This window comes from Rana temporaria, chromosome 1, assembly GCF_905171775.1.
Source record: "Rana temporaria chromosome 1, aRanTem1.1, whole genome shotgun sequence".
Taxonomy (NCBI): Eukaryota; Metazoa; Chordata; class Amphibia; order Anura; family Ranidae; genus Rana; species Rana temporaria.
Genome location: NC_053489.1, coordinates 639,069,602 through 639,087,752, shown reverse-complemented (window position 1 = coordinate 639,087,752; position 18,151 = coordinate 639,069,602). Strand labels below are relative to the sequence as shown.

The 18,151-nt window shown below is 46.0% G+C and overlaps 1 protein-coding gene across 3 annotated transcripts in view; it reads right to left on the bottom strand.

Annotated features, from left to right (window-relative positions):
- The window catches only part of IMMT (inner membrane mitochondrial protein), a 51,622-nt gene extending 39,297 nt beyond the window's left edge, over positions 1–12,325 (bottom strand). For 2 of the 3 annotated variants that reach the window (XM_040335451.1, XM_040335452.1), the window contains exons 1-2: positions 12,154–12,324; positions 219–289 (exon numbers count right to left, since the gene is read on the bottom strand). In XM_040335451.1, coding sequence (XP_040191385.1) covers positions 219–289; positions 12,154–12,198 — 116 coding nt within the window. In that variant the 5' untranslated portion in view covers positions 12,199–12,324. Of the gene's footprint in view, positions 1–218; positions 290–12,153 lie in introns of all 3 variants that reach the window. The other variant, XM_040335453.1, reaches the window with a different exon arrangement.
- Positions 12,326–18,151: the final 5,826 nt, after the last annotated feature.

Here is an 18,151-nt window from a genome sequence, read left to right as displayed (position 1 = left end):
CTGTGGATCGAATGAACATGGACAGATGGTCCGTGTTCATCCGATCACCCCCATAGGGGAGAGCAGAGATCTGACAGGGCGGTCCCTGCACAGTGTCATCTGCTGATTCCCGCTGAGCAAGCGGAGGTTCACGGGGCGAATCATCATGGATTTGTCCCGTGTGAAAGAGGCCTAAACCTCCACCTGTGGGCCGATAACATGAATAGAATAAGTCTTACCCGGAGGCTTCGGTAGCGTATGCTCTGGCAGCGCGCAGGGGGTGGAGTGATGTCTTAATACGCAGGCACTCCTAGAAAACAGAATTACAGAAAATTACCGTACATGTAAACTTGAACTGAATGACATTTAGTTTGTGAATCATGAAAACACCATGTTCCCCCCCCCCCCCCTTGAATAAAACACAATTTTTACCTGTCTGACAGCGTTGTCACCCCCAAAACATAAAATGGCAGGACATGGACCTTTGTGGCAGGTGTACAAAGCATATATATTTTTTAATTGAAGTGTATACAGGGCCAAAAACTTTTTTCTAGTTTTGTCTGGAGTGGGAAATGATTAGAACTTCTGATCAGGCTTTTATTGCTATTCAGGGCACCTATAGAGAGATTTACCCTTTTGATGTCATCAGACAGGAAAGTTGGGAAAAAAAATAAAAATAAACTTTAACGAGCACAGAAAAAGACAACGAGCACACAGGGTTTCCAGCCTTCCCTACACTACGTAGAGATGTTTATTTTTTTCCTGTCTGCCGTTGATGGAAAGTTCCCCTCACTTCCCACTTCAGCCGGACAGGAAGTGATTGCAAGTATATCTAAAAGAACCCCAGATGTAGCACACCAGTGTGTTCATGTCATCTTCTTCCCTGATCATCTCATCCCTAACACCTCACAAGAACTACAACCTCTAGTACCCTTGGTGCCAGTGGCTCCAATGCCTGGACTTTTGTGGCGAATTTCGGATACAGAAATCCAGACTTCCTGCTAAACACTCCCAACTTTAATATGCTTCACACACTGCCCACCATCATATACACAACATTCCTATCCAGCACATACTGCCCCCCCCGCCATACCCTCCACACTCCTGTTCTGCATATACTACCCCATCATACCCTCCTCACTGCTCCCCTGTATTTCTTATCCACCAAAACCCCAATTCTCCTGGGTTATATGGAATATACCTGGAATTGCTGTAACAGGTACACATTTCCTAGTAAAGCCGTGGATTTAAAAATCATAAAAAATACTCCTTAGATGTAATTAATATGTTAATGATTAAAAAAAGACTTATGGGTTTTTTGTTTTTTTTCATAATCATACTTACCTAGGTGGATCCAGCTTTGGTCCCCCAGCACTTCTACACTGAGAATCGATCAAACATAGCCGATGGCTCCGTTCTCACAGCTCCCCGAGCAGAGAGCGGTTGTCAATCAGCAGCGCTCCGCTCCCTCTCCACTCACTGGAGTGCGGAGCTGTGAAGGGGTGGGGAGCGCCATCTCAGGCTTATAGCGGGTCACTGAGAGGCCGAGATGGGTGTCAGTCCAGGTATCTGGGGGATCCAGACTCCAATTGTCAGGATGACGTGGTGCCTAGACTGATATATGTGCCGTCAGCCAGCCCACTGTCTGGAGAAAATGGATCACAGGAGTGCAAAAATTAACTGCAATCCTGTGATCCATAGGAGAAGACTAGCTAAATGAGCTCAGGCTGGACTTCTTACAGACCAGAAGATTTGGCTGCTTAATGACCGGGCCATCTTTTGTGAAACCACACTGCGCCACTTTAACTGACAATTGCGCAGTCGTGCGATGTAGTACTCAAACAAAATTTACGTAATTTTTTTCCCCACAAAATAGAGCTTTATTTTGAGCCCCTCTGCGGTTATTTTTTGCGTGATAAAAAAAAAAAAACACACACACACACACACACACACACACTTTTTGCTATAATAAATATCGCCAAAAATTAAAAAAAAAAATAAATCTTCATCAGTTTAGGCCGATATATATTCTTCTACATATTTTTGGTAAAAATAAAAGTTATAGTGTCTACAAACTATGGGAAAAAATTTATGTCATTTTGATTATTTTTTTACTAGTCATGGCAGTAATCTGCGATTTTTAGCGGTACTTCGATATTGCAGCGGGCATATCGCACACTTTTGACACATTTTTTGGGACCATTGACATTTATACAGCGATCAGAGTTATAAAAATGCACTGATTACTGTGTAAATGTCACTGGCAGGGAAGGGGTTAACACTAGGGGGCGATCAAAAGCTTAAATATGTTCCCTAGTTAGTGTTTCTAACTGTATGTGGATACATATCATTGTTCCCACTTACTAGGAACAAACGATATGTCTCCCCAGAACAGGGATTTGTGCGTTTACACACACACACACACACACACACACACACACACACACCCCCATTCTAGCTATCGCTCCCACAATCGCAGGTGGCAAGCGGCGCTCGCGCCTGCCGGCCATGCGCATTGAGCCCGCCGCGCAGCTCTTAAAAGGTGAAGACATACCCATACGGTGAATCGCGGGAATGTGCCACTTTGCCAAAGTATATCAGCGTGAGCCGGTCGGCAAGTGGTTAAATAAGACTTTAGAGATTAGGTTTACAGATCCTTCAGATTTACTGATGTAAACCTCAAGAAAACAGAGCCATGCTCTTATTTTACAATGACCACCATGTAAGCATATTTTCATGATTTTCCTCTCCCAATACAAAAGTTTGGGTTTAAAGTGTATGCCAAGCCTAAACTACTGTTTTAGTTGGAAGGGTTAGAACCTCTGTTCAGTTTTCATTACTGTCTTCTTTTCTGTCGGGATGATTAACCACTTAAGCCCTGGACCATTTGTCTGGTTAATGACCGGGCCACTTTGTGATTCGGCACTGCGTTGCTTTAATAATTGCGATGTGTCTGATCCCATTCATGTCCAAACAAAATTTACGTCCTTCCCCCCACAAATAGAGCTTTATTTTGGTGGTATTTGATCATCTCTGCGGTCTTTATTTTTTGCACTATAAACAAAAATAGAGCGACAATTTAACCACTTCCATACCAGGTACTTACGCAGCTTCCCGCCCAAGCCAATTTTCAGCTTTCAACACTGTCGCACTTTGAATGGCAATTGCGCGGTCATGCTACACTGTACCCAAACAAAATTGGCGTCCTTTTTTCCCCACAAATAGAGCTTTCTTTTGGTGGTATTTGATCACCTCTGCGATTTTTTTTTTTTGCGCAACAACTAAAAAAAGGCTGAAAATTTGGAAAAAAAATTACATTTTTATTTTTTTCTGTTAATTTTTTTGTAAATAAGTTTTCTCTTTCAATTACGGGCACTGATATGGCGGCACTAATGGGCACCGATGAGATGGCACTGATGGACATCGATGAGGTAGTACTGACGGGCACAGATGAGGTGGCACTGATTGGCGGCGCTGGTATGCGACACTGATGGGCACACATAGGCGGCACTGATGGGCACACATAGGCGGCACTGATGGGCACACATAGGCGGCACTGATGGGCACACATAGGCGGCACTGATGGGCACACATAGGCGGCACTGATGGGCACTCATGGGCGGCACTGATGGGCACTCATGGGCGGCACAGATGGGCACTCATGGGCGGCACAGATGGGCACTCATGGGCGGCACTGATGGATACTTATGGGTGGCACAGATGGGCACTGATAGGTGGGCACTGGGCATGGATGGGCACTGTGGGGTGGCACTGATGGACACTGGGGTGGCGCTGATGGACACTGGGGTGGCGCTGATGGACACTGGGGTGGCGCTGATGGACACTGGGGTGGCAGCACTGATTTTTGCCAGGTTGCCAGTCACTGCACATTTGTGGGCACTGACTGGCATCTTTTTTTTTTCTTTATGCTTTTTTTTTTTTTTTTTTTTCTGTCTTTTTTTTTTCTGTCATTTTTTTTTTTTTTTGCCCACCCTGGTGCTCCAGGGTGGGCATCCCTGGTGGTCCAGTGTGGCGATCCGAGGGGGGGCTGCGCTGATAAACAATCAGTGCTAACCCCCCCTGTCAGGAGAGCCGCCGATCGGCTATCCTCTACTCGCGTCTGTCAGACGCGAGTGAGGAAGAGCCATCGACGGCTCTTCCTGTTTACATCGTGATCAGCCGTGGTTGGACACGGCTGATCACGTGGTAAAGAGTCTCCGCCGGAGGCTCTTTACCGAGATCGGAGATGCAGGGTGTCAGACTGACACCCCGCATCACCGATCGCCGCGATGCGCGCCCCCACGGGCGCGCGCGGCATGAAATCCTGCAGGACGTTCTAGAACGTCCTGTCAGGATTTCATAACCACTTCCCGGACGTAAATCGGCCATAGGCCGGGCGGGAAGTGGTTAAAAAAAAAAAATGTTTTATTATATATTTTTTTTTTTTTTTTTTTTATTTTGCAATAATAAATATCCCCAAAAAAATATATTTTTTTTCCTCAGTTTAGGCCAATACGTATTCTACATTTAGATTTTTTTTACCAAAAATATCACAATAGGCGTTTATTGATTGGTTTGCGCAAAAGTTATAGCGTCTACAAAATAGGGCATAGTTTTATGGCATTTTTAGTAATATTTTTATTTTTTTACTAGTAATGGCTGCGATCAGCGATTTTTATCGTGACTGCGACATTATGGCGGACACATCGGACACTTTTGACACCATTGTCATTTTTACAGCGACCAGTGCTATAAAAATGCACTGATTACTGTAAAAATGACACTGGCAGGGAAGGGGTCAACCTGTAGGGGGCGCTGAAGGGGTTAAGTGTGTCCTAGGGATTGCTTGCAACTTTTATGGGGCGTGGCTTGTTCTGACACATCACTGATTGTTGTTCCCAATGACAGGGAACACGATCAGTGACAGTGTCACTAGGCAGAATAGGGAGATGGTGTTTTTACACTAACATCTCCCCGTTCTTCAGCTCTGTGACCCGATCACGGGACACAGGCGGCGATCGGGGCCAGCAGGTCCCACGGTCACTGAGCTCACGGCAGGGTCGCAAGCACACGACCACACGGCTCGCAAATTAAAGGGGACGTACCTCTAAGCCCATGTGCGCAGCCGTGTCATTCTGTCAACCTACATGAACTGCACTCCAGCCCGCTGTCTGCTGAAAACGGGTCACAGAAGTCACCTCTGCTGACATCACAGTTGGCCATCATCACCCATATGAAATTTTTGTTATTTTATTTTCACACAATTTGAGCTTTCTTTTGGTGGTATTTAATCACTACTGGAGTTTTTATTTTTTTGCTAAACAAACATAAAGGACACAAAGAAAAAATAAATAATAATTTTCAAAGTTTGTTATAAAATTTTGCAAACAGGTAATTTTTCTCCTTCACTGATGGCCACTGATAGGCTACACTGATATGTGGCACTAGTGTGCACTGCTTAGCAGTACTGGTAGAAACTGCTTTACACAAGTCGGTAATCTGCTTTTTTTTCTCCTCGTGCTGTCAGCGCGGAAAAAAAAAAAAAAAAAAACACGATTACCAGGATGGATGGACTTGTGTCTTTTTTCAACCTAACTATGTAACTATGTAACCAGCTTCTGTTTACATCACGTGATCAGCCGTCATTGGCTGACAGCTGATCACATGGTAAAGGGCCGGGATCGGCCCCTTACTTCGATCTGTGCTCAGCCAAGTCTCATGGACCATAAATCTATCCCGTAGTTTGTAGACGCTATAACTTTTGCGCAAACCAATCCTATGTAGAAGAATACATAGTTGCCTAAATTGATGAAGAAATGTTTTTTTTTTTTTGTTGAATATGTATTATAGCAGAACTTTATTAAAAAAAAAAAAAAAGGGTACAGCGTCTCACGTCCACGCAATTGCCAGTTAAAGTAACTCAGTGGCATATCACAAAAAAACGGCCTGGTCATTATTTAGGGGGGGGGGGGTAAATCCTTCCAGTCCTTAAGTGGGTAATGCAATGCACGCATGCCTCAGCTGTGGGTATAGGATTGTGTATATGAAGGTTTTTTTAAAAAAAAAAAAACCCCTGTGGGTTGAACAGGATGGTTGTTTTTCAATCAGATTAACAATGTAACAATGCAACCATGTTAAAGTGTGCTGTAATTTGTTCGAAAATTTGCATTAGCACGTGGCATTTGAATTCTTATGCGTGAATGGATCCTAAAAATATTTTCAGGACCGTGGTAAAAGTACAATTTTCACTGGCAGGAGTAATAGTGAGGTAGGAAAGAATTACTGGTGGAATGTCTTAGCAAGACGCACATTCATTCTACACACAAGTCAGCTGACAAGGAACATTGCCAGGCAAGCAGAGGATACATTCTACATGAAAAATGACAAAAGCACTGGCATGGCCGAGAAAAAATTATCACAGCCAAGGAAGTCCTATTCTTGGAGAATACATTCTGTTTCTCTCCAGTGACTCACATCTTCCATGGCTGGTTTTACTAGAGGAGACTAAATATTGTCAGTAAAGTGCAAAAATGGTTTTGGGTGAATTTTATTTTAAAGCATAACTAAAAGGTAAAACTTTTTTTTTGGTTTTGGATGTGAATGTGTGCAAGGCATCATGAAATCTGAGGATTACCAAAGGATTTTGGGTCGCACTGTAGAGCCCAGTGTCAAAAAGCTGGGTTTGCATCCGAGATCTTGGGTCTTCCAGCAGGACAATGACCCCAAAAAGCACCCAGAAATGGATAGCAACAAATCGCTGGAGAGTTCTGAAGTGGCCAGCAATGAGTCCAGATCTAAATCCCATTGAACACCTGTGGAGAGATCTAAAAATTGCTGTTGGGAAAAGGCGCCCTTCTAATAAGAGAGACCTGGAGCAGTTTGCAAAGGAAGAGTGGTCCAAAATTCCGGGTGAGAGGTGTAAGAAGCTTATTGATGGTTATAGGAAGCGACTGATTTCAGTTATTTTTTCCAAAGGGTGTGCAACCAAATATTAAGTTAGGGGTGCCAAGAATTTTGACCAGACCATTTTTGTGTGACATTATGTCCAATTTGCTTCTTTTCCTCCCTTTTTTTTGTTTTGGTCCAATACACACAAAGGGAATAAACATGTGTATAGCAAAACATGTGTTATTGCCATACTTTTCTGTGAGAAATACTTGATTTCGGGGGTGCCAACAATTTCGGCCATGACTGTATGTGGACATACGTGGATGAAACCGATACCCAGTGCAGCTTCCAACCACTGGAGAAATGGGGAACAGGAATCAAAAGACAAAAAAGCAGCGCTCTGAGTGTCTTCCTGCTCATGCCGTATTCCTCTGGATCCTCATAGTTCCTGACCTCCCGTCATCGGCAAGAGGCTGTCCATCACGATTATGGTTGTCCCGATACCACTTTTTTAGGACCGAGTACGAGTACCGATACTTTTTTTTTATGTACTCGCCGATACCGAATACCGATACTTTTTTTAAATGTGTCCCCAAATGCAGCTATGTCCCCCCACATATTCCGCCATGTCCCCCCACATATTCCAGCCATGTCCCCCCACATATTCCAGCCATGTCCCCCCCACATATTCCAGCCATGTCCCCCCCACATATTCCAGCCATGTCCCCCCCACATATTCCAGCCATGTCCCCCCCACATATTCCAGCCAAGAAACTAGTATTTTCAGAAGGGAAGTCAGTAAAAGCAGACTGGCTTTGCAGTGCAGTAATGCAACACACATTGGCGCACTTTGTACGTATTAATGTTTGCACTGACATTTTTTTAATGGCTCCTCAATGCACTAAAGGAACACACCTGCTGCATAGTAATACACTTGGTAATCATACACTTTGATTTTTACTATATGAATTTGTGATTGTTATTATTCGAGTTACTCGAATAACAACAATCACAATTTCATATAGTAAAAATCAAAGTGTACAATTACCAAATATTACCATGCAGCAGGTGTGTTCCTTTAGTGCATTGGGGAGCCATTAAAAAAATGTCAGTGCAAACATTAATACTGTTAATGTTTACACTGACATTTTTTTAATGGCTCCCCAATGCACTAAAGGAACACACCTGCTGCATGGTAATATTTGGTAATTGTACACTTTGATTATTACTATTTGAAATTGTTATTGTTATCATTCGAGTAGTGAGCCATTGTGTGTGGTGTGTGTCTGTGTGTTAAACTTGCCTAAACAGCGGCGCTGGCTCCTCTTGGTACAGCTCTCTACGCTCCTCCCATTAGTTCCACGATGATCCCCTCCCGGCGTCAGTCACGTCACGCCGCCAGGACGAGCACTGGACTGGCCTGGACTGTAGGGGGAGTGAGCGATCATCTATTGGCTGGCCCGGAAAATAGGGGCTGGAGCGGAGCTTAAGGTAAACAAATGACTGACTTGATATGCCGCTGTCCCGCTGACATACATGACAGAGAGACAGTGACAATCGCAGGTGCGAGAGGCGGCCGCGGCTAAATGTGTGTCATTGATTCCAGGGGGGGGGGGGGGACGCCCAAGCTTGCCCTATGGAGCGGACGCCGTGCGGGGAACATTTAAGCTTTTGTTTGAATAGCTGTATCCGCGCCACGTATAGACACTCCCCCTTGCTCTGGATCCGTCCAATCCCACGCAAGGGGGAGTGTCTATACGCGGCGGGGATACAGCTATTCAAACGAAAGCTGTAATGTTCCCCGCACGCTGATTAACGGCGGCGGCTTTGCGGCGACGGGGGGGGGGGGGGAAACAAGTATTCTATTTCGGTATCGGGGGTATTTGCGGGAGTACGAGTACTCCCGCAAATACTCGGTATCGGTCCCGATACCGATACTGGTATCGGTACAACCCTAATCACGATAATACCGTTCCTCACACGGTTTTGGGATGACCTCCCCTCCATGTGTGACTGGCGAGCCTTCTGAAAACATTAACCCCTTCTCATCTAGACATCATTGTGGTACCGTTAGTTTTTAATATAATATATTTACATAGCTATATGCTTTTTACTATTTGCGGCAGTTTGTACTAGCACTAAGATTTCATTCATGACAGCTTTTTTACTAATATGATTGACTACAGCTAATCACATGATTTGCATGTTAGCCATGACTAAGCATTGATCTATAGTGTAAAACGCGTAGGCTGCTATCCCCATTTTTGCTGTATTTTGTAGTGCATTTTCCATCCGTTTTACAATAAAGACAACCTATAAAGTTTTTTTGGAGTGCGGCTGTCCATTTCATAGCCTCTACATTTTGCCTTGCGCATTGCCGGCACCCTTGATCTCCTGAGAAGTAATTGGTTGTTCAGCATACCCACCTGGAGCGGTAACTCCCTCTTCGAGCTAATCACATGATACAGGGTACGGTGATTGACCCAGGTACCACGTGATAGCGGTGGGCCAATCACAGCATCACAATACTAAGCAAAATAGTCTTGAATGGAAGCCATTCATGACTGTTTTGTTTACATTGTAATCATGCGATTGTTTTGACCAATCATAGTGATCACAATACCCCAGATGCCGTGATCCGCTGTGTCCAACAGACACGACAGTTATGGGATCATGCCGCTGCACTGTGACATACCAGTATGTTGCGGTGCCTGAAGCCATCGTCCGCTCGCAGTAAATCCCAATTTGAAAACCTCCCAGAGATCACATCATTCTATCCTGCCTTGTTGCTAGGACGTTCCTAAGACACTCCTCGCTGTTACTGTTCACTTCCACCATCACAGAGGCAAGCCCTTTCTCTTATTCAACCCCCATACATGCCCCTGTAGATAAAAACAAGCTGCAGCTTTGACCAAAGTTGAATAATGTCCTTGTTATAGGTGTAGGCTATTCACGTAGCTCATGGAGCCTGACTGGAAAACTCCCAGAGAGACACCTAGCTGTCCCAGTTCACCTCGACTATCACAGGAGGGGGATTTTTCTTGGACTCAGTTCCCCTCACGTTTGCTCTCTACCCCCCCCTACGCAGTAGCTTTGAGCTCAGTGTTTGAGAGCGGAATCCTGAGCTGCTGGAGGTGAACAGTAAGTGTCCATTTACACTTGTGCGATGTCCACTGTGACTTTACAGTGCAAATTGATGCGACTTCGGATGAGTGCGACTTTGTTATGACTTATGATTTGACCAAAGTGATCGTTTTGTTTGTGCTCTACAAAGTCACTAGACAGAAAAATGTATTTAGTATTGTTTGGTTTATTTTTCTAACAAATTCCAAATTTTCAGAAAGATTAGACTTCGAGTCGATCAAAAATTGATTACCCGATTTGAGTTGTGTGTGAAGAATAGCTGGTTGTTAAAGCGGAGTTTCACCCATAAAATGGAACTTTCACTGTCCGGGGCCCCCCCCCCCCCCAAAGGTGTACAGGTATTTGCTCCTGTTTCCAGCGATCTACGCCATGTCCGGCCACTCCTTCGCTGTCTTCTGGGAGACACACGTCCCAGAAGACAGCAGGGACCTCTCAGAAGATGCAGCGTGACTCACACATACGCAGTAGGGAACCAGACTGTGAAGCGGCAAGGCTGATTCCTTTACTAGCAATGCCGATGATCTGCCAATATGGTTCCGGCTATCAGGATGGTTCCTGTAAGGACTGCGCAGGCGCAATCCTTGCCGACGGAAATCTCCGAACCTCGGCCGGCATCCAGGGCGACGTGGAATTTGAGGAAAGTGGCCAGTCGGCCTCACGTCCTCGCTTCGCTCGCTCTGCCTCCTGGCTCTTTTTTTTAACATCATCCAATCCACAGGGATGTGAAGGAATGAGCCTGGATGCCGGCCGAGGTTCGGAGATTTCCTTCGGCAAGTCCTTACAGGAACCATCTGGATAGTGGAACAATACCGTCAAGTCACCGGCACCTCCACCCGAATCTGAGGAATAGGTCGCCTTCGGGTGAGTACATCGCAGGTGCCCTGGAAAGGTAAGTGTCCTCATTTTAAAAGTCAGCACTTTAAGAAAAAAAAAAAAAAAAACTTTGTGGGGGCCCCCCCAATGATACCAGGCTCTTGTGTCTAGTATGGATTTTTAGGGGAACCCCTTTCCAAAAATTTAAAACAAAAATGGCTTGAGGTCCTCTCTAAAAATCCATCAGACCCTTAGCCGAGCATGCAGCCTGGCAGGTCAGGAAAGGGAGGGGGTGGGGACGAGCAAGCACCCCCTCCTGAACCATACCAGGCCACATGCGCTCAACATGGATGGAGCACCCCCCCGCACCTTTGCTGATAGGGGAAAGGGCCTCTTCCTAACAACCCTGGCCAGTGGTTGTGGAGGTCGGGGGCTTATTGGAATCTGGAAGCCCCCTTTAGCAAGAGGGAACCCAGGTCCTCCCCCTCCTATGTGAATGAGTATGGGGTCCACAAGTGTGACTGGAAGTGTCTTAGGAATATCCTTTGCAACAAAGACGGGATGATGGCGGAGTTCAGGGATTGGTGATCTGCGTTCATCACCTGACAAACTCAGAAATACAGTGAAATGATTGGTGCACATGGGCCCTCACTAGTGGCATCTGTCACTCCCAGGCTCCTGTACATGCTGAGATAAGGAGGGCCTGGCTGTGACTCACTCAGGCCCTGAGACTGGGAGGGACACTCGGCAAGGTCACGTCCTCCTCCTGGGGCTGGTGTCAGAGGAGAGCTATACCGGCTCCCAGGCACTGATCACCCTCCTATGGTACAACACACACGGTGCTCCCCCCTCCTCCTCCTCTTGTCACTGATCACCCCGCACTGTGCTCATCCCAGCATCTGTCCTTAGGACTCTCCCCGCTGCCCACTACATGACCTAAACCAACACTACACTCCCATTGGCCGAGCCGCACGCCCATCACCTCTAACCGGCCTGCCATTTGACAACAGAGTACGTCGCTGACGGCGCGTCCCGCCCCCACACGCTGACAAAGTTCAAAGGTCCCCACCGTGAAAGCGGATTGGCCGGAGCGACTAAACCTGCGCGCTGCCATTGGTCGCTCTGGTAAAGCGGCGACCTCCAATTGGCTACAGCAAAAGTCGTCTAGTCCCGCAGCCTCTGACAGAAAGCTGTGTGCCCTTGCAATGCCGGTATAGACCGGATAAGTGTAGCTGCCGCTTCAGGAGTCACACGCACCGGACACAGCGGCCTACACACCAATGTCAGTGAAACACCCGCCGCCTAATACACCCTCCCGTCACCGCTTACCTGAGCGAGCGCCGCCGCCCTGGCCTTCCTGCACACCCGCAGCATTCTCCTTAGTGTGAGGGGGGCGGATGTGTCACCGGGGTACGGCTCAGTACAACATGTCCCGCCGCCGGATGAATGAGGAGACTGTCCGCGCACTGCACACTGACACCGCCCACGCCCCTTCTCAGAACACGCCTCCCCAGACAACGACACATTTTTTTTTTTTTTTTGCTATTTCATCAACAACTTTATTGGTTGCAAACACTAAAAACATTTTTTTACACTTTGCAGGCTCACAATATAGTGAAGTGGCTCCTTCTTTAGCACATTGCTGACCGGGCCTTTTTCTGACATTTGTTGCTTACAAGTTAAAATCAGTATTTTTTGATAAAAAATTACTTAGAACCCCCAAAGATCATATATATATATATATTGTGATGTCTTCAATAGACGGGAGCGATAACTATATCAGACTTTGTGGCACCAACTAGTGGACTGCAGGGCATAATTGTCACTCACAAGTAAGGATGAGGTCCGGCGTGTTCGCACAGCCCACGTGCAGAACCCGCCAGGAAGTCGTCACTGTGATACGCTAATCACAGGCAGTGAGGCATTTCCAGATGTCTGCAGCCGCGCATCAGGACAATGTCTCACTGCCTGTGTTTAGCACAGCGCCGTGCCGACTTCCTGGCGGACTCTGCACGTGGGCTGTGCGAACACGCCGGCGCTCATCTTTACTCACAAGCCTCATACACACGATCGGATTTTCCGTAAAAAATTGTGTGCGGGAAGGGTTTTGTCAAATAATCCGACCGTTTGTACGCTTAATCGGCCAATTGTTGTCGAAATTTCTGACAACAAATGTTTTATATCTTTTTTTTTTTTTTCGACAACAAATGTGTCTTGTCTGATTATCCGTGTGTAGAGTCCGTCGGAAAAAAATACAAAGTACAAACACGCATGCTCCAAATCAATCCTAACCATAAGACAACATTAACAGAAGTTGCCCAAAGGGTGACAGTAAAGAGCTGAAAAACCACATTGTTTTGTGTATGTTGGCTGAAAAAGTTCTGCCGCCTCTGCCGCCTATATGCAGAAGAAGTTCTTGGCCAACGCCTTTCGGACAAAAATCCAAGGATTTTTCTGATGGAAATCCGATCGTGCGTACGAGGCTTTACACATATATTAGGCTAAGAAGTGTTATAAATCTCTGTCAGTGTTAAGCCTCGTACGCACGATCGGATTTCCAATCAGACAAATCCATTAAAATTTTGTGCGAAGGGCGTTGGCTGTGAACTTGTTCTGCATTACAGACGGCAGAACTTTCTCAGCCAACATACACAAAACTATGTGTTTTTTCAGCTCTTTAGCGCCACCCTTTGGGCAACTTCTGTGGCTCGGACTCTGTACCCTGGGGGGATCCCACTTTACTCATCCACATTACACCCCTTATAAGTATTTAGTCTTAACCACTAGCCGACCGCGCACCGCCGTTCTACGTCGGCAGGTCGGCTCAGCTGGGCGAGAGCACGTAGTATAACGTCCTCTCTCTCAGCCGCCACTAGGGGCGCGCGCGCCCCCGATTTCCGTGCGTGTGCCTGGCGGGCGCGATCGCCGCCGGGCACACGCGATCGCTCGGTACAGAGCGGGGACCGGGAGCTGTGTGTGTAAACACACAGCTCCCGGTCCTGTCAGCAGGGGAAATGCTGACCTTATGTTCATACAATGTATGAACAGAGGATCAGTGTTTCCCCTAGTGAGGCCACCCCCCCCACAGTAAGAACGCTATAAAAATGCCAATGGTCCCAAAAATGTGTCAAAAGTGTTCGAAGTGTCCGCCATAATGTCGCAATACCGAAAAAAATCGCTGATCAGCGCCATTACTAGTAAAAAATATATATTAATAAAAATGACATAAAAATACCCCCTATTTTGTAAACGCTATAACTTGTGCGTAAACCAATCAATAAACGCTTATTGCGATATTTTTTTACGAAAAATATGTAGAAGAATACGTATCGGCCTAAACTGAGGAAAAAAAATGTTTTTTTATATATTTTTGGGGGATATTTATTACAGCAAAAAGTAAAAAATATTATTTTTTTTCAAAATTGTCGCTCTATTTTTGTTTATAGCGCAAAAAATAAAAACCGCAGAGGTGATCAAATACCACCAAATGAAAGCTCTATTTGTGGGAAAAAAAGGACGCCAATTTTGTTTGGGAGCCACGTCGCACGACCGCGCAATTGTCTGTTAAAGCGACGCAGTCCCGAATCGCAAAAAGTACTCTGGTCTTTGGGCAGCAATATGGTCCGGGGGGTAAGTGGTTAATGGCCACACCGCTGCTCCTGTCTGGCATTCCTCCAATAACGGTACACTGACGTTCTGCTTTTTCTTTTTTGTATTAATGCACGACTGTCCGGAGGCCCGCCCTGCCACCACCTGAAGAAGCAACAAAAACCACCACGCCATATCTTGAGACAAAGGGACAATGACTCGAATGTCCTTAACTTTCCTTTACCATGCTGAACAGTGCCATCTCGCGGTCCGATCCAATCTTTGCAAACAGCACACATCACACGGCATTCCCAAGTTATGGGACTAAAAGATGCCAGGATGCCGCTATCAATGTTGGAGTTCCGCTCTTCCAAGGCAGAGGGGCGATGGAAAATTGCAGTACAGGCACTAAAAGGCAGTGGCGTAGCGTGGGTTGTCAGCGCCTGAGGCGAGACAAGTAATTTGCGCCCCCCCCTGACCCATGGACTTACCTATTTTCAGCTATCTCCAGTCTGGTCACACGATCCACCATGTGAGACAGCGGTGTTTGTAGGGAAGAGGAGAGCATGCTTGATAATGACTGGTAAAGCCTGGAGTGGTGATATCATGCATATGTTCCTCTGTCCCACCAGCTGTTGGTGCTCCCTCCTCTTCACACTCGTGACAGCGCCCCTCTAAATTTTGTGCCCAGGGCGGTGGCCCCCCTCGCACCCCCCACGCTACGCCACTGCTAAAAGGCACCAGGATTTATTTGCTGTCTCAAGTCTACCTTGATGGGTTTCGTCGTTCTCAAGAGGAGGTCGCAGTGGTGGTGGTTAGGGAGTTGGGCCTTCTGGGCTGTTGTGGGTGGGTGCGAGATCATTGAGGGAGGGCAATGGTTCAAGAATGAACTTCAGGGGGAACTGATGTGGAAATGTAAGCCCTAAAAATGATAGACTTTATTATTAATGTGACAGTGACTTACAGTGATCTTTCAATGACTCTATAGTTTCAGAACATGTTTAGAATCAACAGAGACACCATACCCTGTGGAATTGTATCTTACAAAGGCCTCTTATCTGACTATTTGTTAGCATAATAATGTTACTTCCAGGGCTTTTTTTCTCAGAGAATAGGTGCAGGTACTCTCCCTTCTGAGTCACCCCTCTTCTCTGAACCCCTACCCACCCCTGAGCACCGTCTCTTAGTTCCACCTTCTAGGTTCCTGCGGGACTGGGCGTTCCTATTCAGAGGTTAGATAATTGACGTCTGGTGAAAAACTTCCCCTGGCGCATAAGGCGCGTCACCAGTTTTCCGTAACTAGCCGACCTGCGAGTCGGCTCTATATGGCGCCTGCGCAGTTAGCTCTACACGGCGGGCGCAGGCGCCGTATAGAGCCGACTCGCAGGTCGGCTGACGGCTGCAGCGCGGTCAGATAACTCTGGGAGATCGTCATATGACATCCTCCCAGAATCTCGACCCCGGGAATATCCATGACCGTCAGGTCTTCAAGACACAGCGCATCATGGATCAGGGTAAAGGGCCAATAACAGCGACCTTTTACCATGTGATCACGCCGTCAGATGAGGGCGTGATTACTTGTAAACGAACCAGAGCATGTCTGGTTCGGCTCCTCACACCGATTGGTACAGCGTGAGAGAGGGGAGCTGGTACAGCAGTGCTGTGGGCTGGATCTGAAGTGCCCACAGTGCTGATCCCTGGCTCATCCATGCTGCACCCATCCCTGGCTCATCCATCCATGCTATTACAGTGCCTCAAAAAGTGTAATAGGCAGTCAAATTAGATTTAAAATGTATGTCCCTAGAACACCCGACGGTGCTCCCTGCATGTTGAGCCTCTGTATGTGGCCAGGCTGTGTAAAAGTCTCACACATGTGGTATCGCCATACTGGGGAGGTGTAGTAGAATATGTTTTGGGGTGTCATTTTTGCTATGTACATGCTATGTGTTAGAAATATCTTATAAATGGACAACTTTGTGTCTCATTTTTCAAAAACTTGTGGAAAAAAATGTTCAAATTACTCATTATGCATCATAGAATATATGTTGGGATGTTTTCTTTCCGACATGGGGTAATTCTTGGGACGTTTCCATTGTCCTGGTGCTTCAGGACCTTCAAAAGGGTAAGATGTCGTCTAGAAATGATATGTGTAATTTATGCCCCTAGAATGCCTGAAGGTGTAAAAGTCTCACACATGTGGTATCGCTCAGGAGGAGTAGCAGAATGTGTTTTGGGGTGTAATTTGTGGTACGCATATGCTGTGTGAGAGAAATAACCTGTTAATATGACAATTTTGTGAAAAAAAGAAAAAAATATTTATTTCGCAAAGAATTGTGGGAAACAATTACATCTGTAAAAAAACTCACTATGCCTCTTACTAAATACCTTGGAATGTCCACTTTCCAAAAAGGTGTCATTTGGGGGGTATTTGTACTTCTCTGGCTTGTAAGACCCCTTTCACACTGAGGTGGTTTTCAGGAGTTTTAACTCTAGAAATATTGCCTGTAAACTGCCTCCCGTTCATTTTTTCCTTTCTTTTTTTCCCCCTCAACAGTAATGCAAAACTAAGCATCGCACCTTGGCCTCTACTACAATTTTGTGCTGCTGTGTCTGTGCATTGGTAATCATGGTAGCAAGCCATGTTATGTGTGTGTCCTGTTCACCACTGCAATATCCACAATATCACTATCCAATAGAAAATGAAAGTCAGCTTGCAAAAAGCCTGGAGTTCTGCTTTAGTCTATATCTATAGTAAGTACACCTATGGTCAGCATACATTAATTTACAGTGCATCCAAAAAGGCTTCACTTTTTACGCTTTATGTTACAGCCTTATTTCAAAATGGATTCAATTCATTATTTTCCTCAAAATTCTACAAGCAATACCCAATAATGACAACGTGAAAGAAGTTTTTTGAAATCTTTGCAAATTTATTAAAAATAAAAAACGAAAAAAAAAATGTACAGTATTCACAGCGTTTGCCGTGACACTCAAAATTGAGCTCAGGTGCATCCTGTTTCCACTGATCATCCTTGAGATGTTTGGACAACTTGGGTCCACCTGTGGTAAATTCAGTTGATTGGACATGACTTGGAAAGGCACACACCTGTCTATCTAAGGTCCCACAGTTAACAGTGCATGTCAGAGCACAAACCAAGCCATGAAGTCCAAGGAATTGTCTGTAGACCTCCGAGACAGGATTGTATTGGGGTACAGATCTGGGGAAGGGTAGAGAAAAATTTCTGCAGCATCAAAGGTCTCATTGGCCTCCATCATCCATAAATGGAAAAAGTTTGGAACCACCAGGACTCTTCCTAGAGCGAGCCGCCCGGCCAAACTGAGCGATAGGGGAGAAGGGCCTTAGTCAGGGAAGTGACCAAGAATCTGATGGTCACTCTGACAAAACTTGAGTGTTTCTCTGTGGAGAGAGGAGAACCTTCAAGAAGAGCAACCATCTCTGAAGCACACCACCAATCCGGCCTATATTGTAGAGTTGCCAGACGGAAGCCACTCCTCAGTAAAAGGCACATGACAGCCCCCTTGAGTTTGCCGAAAGTCACCTGAGGAGCATCATGCTGTGGGGATGTTTTTCAGCAGGAGGAACTGAGACTAGTCAGGATCGAGGGAAAGATGAATGCAGCAATGTACAGAGACATCCTTTATAAAAAAAAAAAACCTGCTCCAGAGAGCTCTGGATCTCAGACTGGGGCGAAGGTTCATCTTCCAACAGAACGACAAC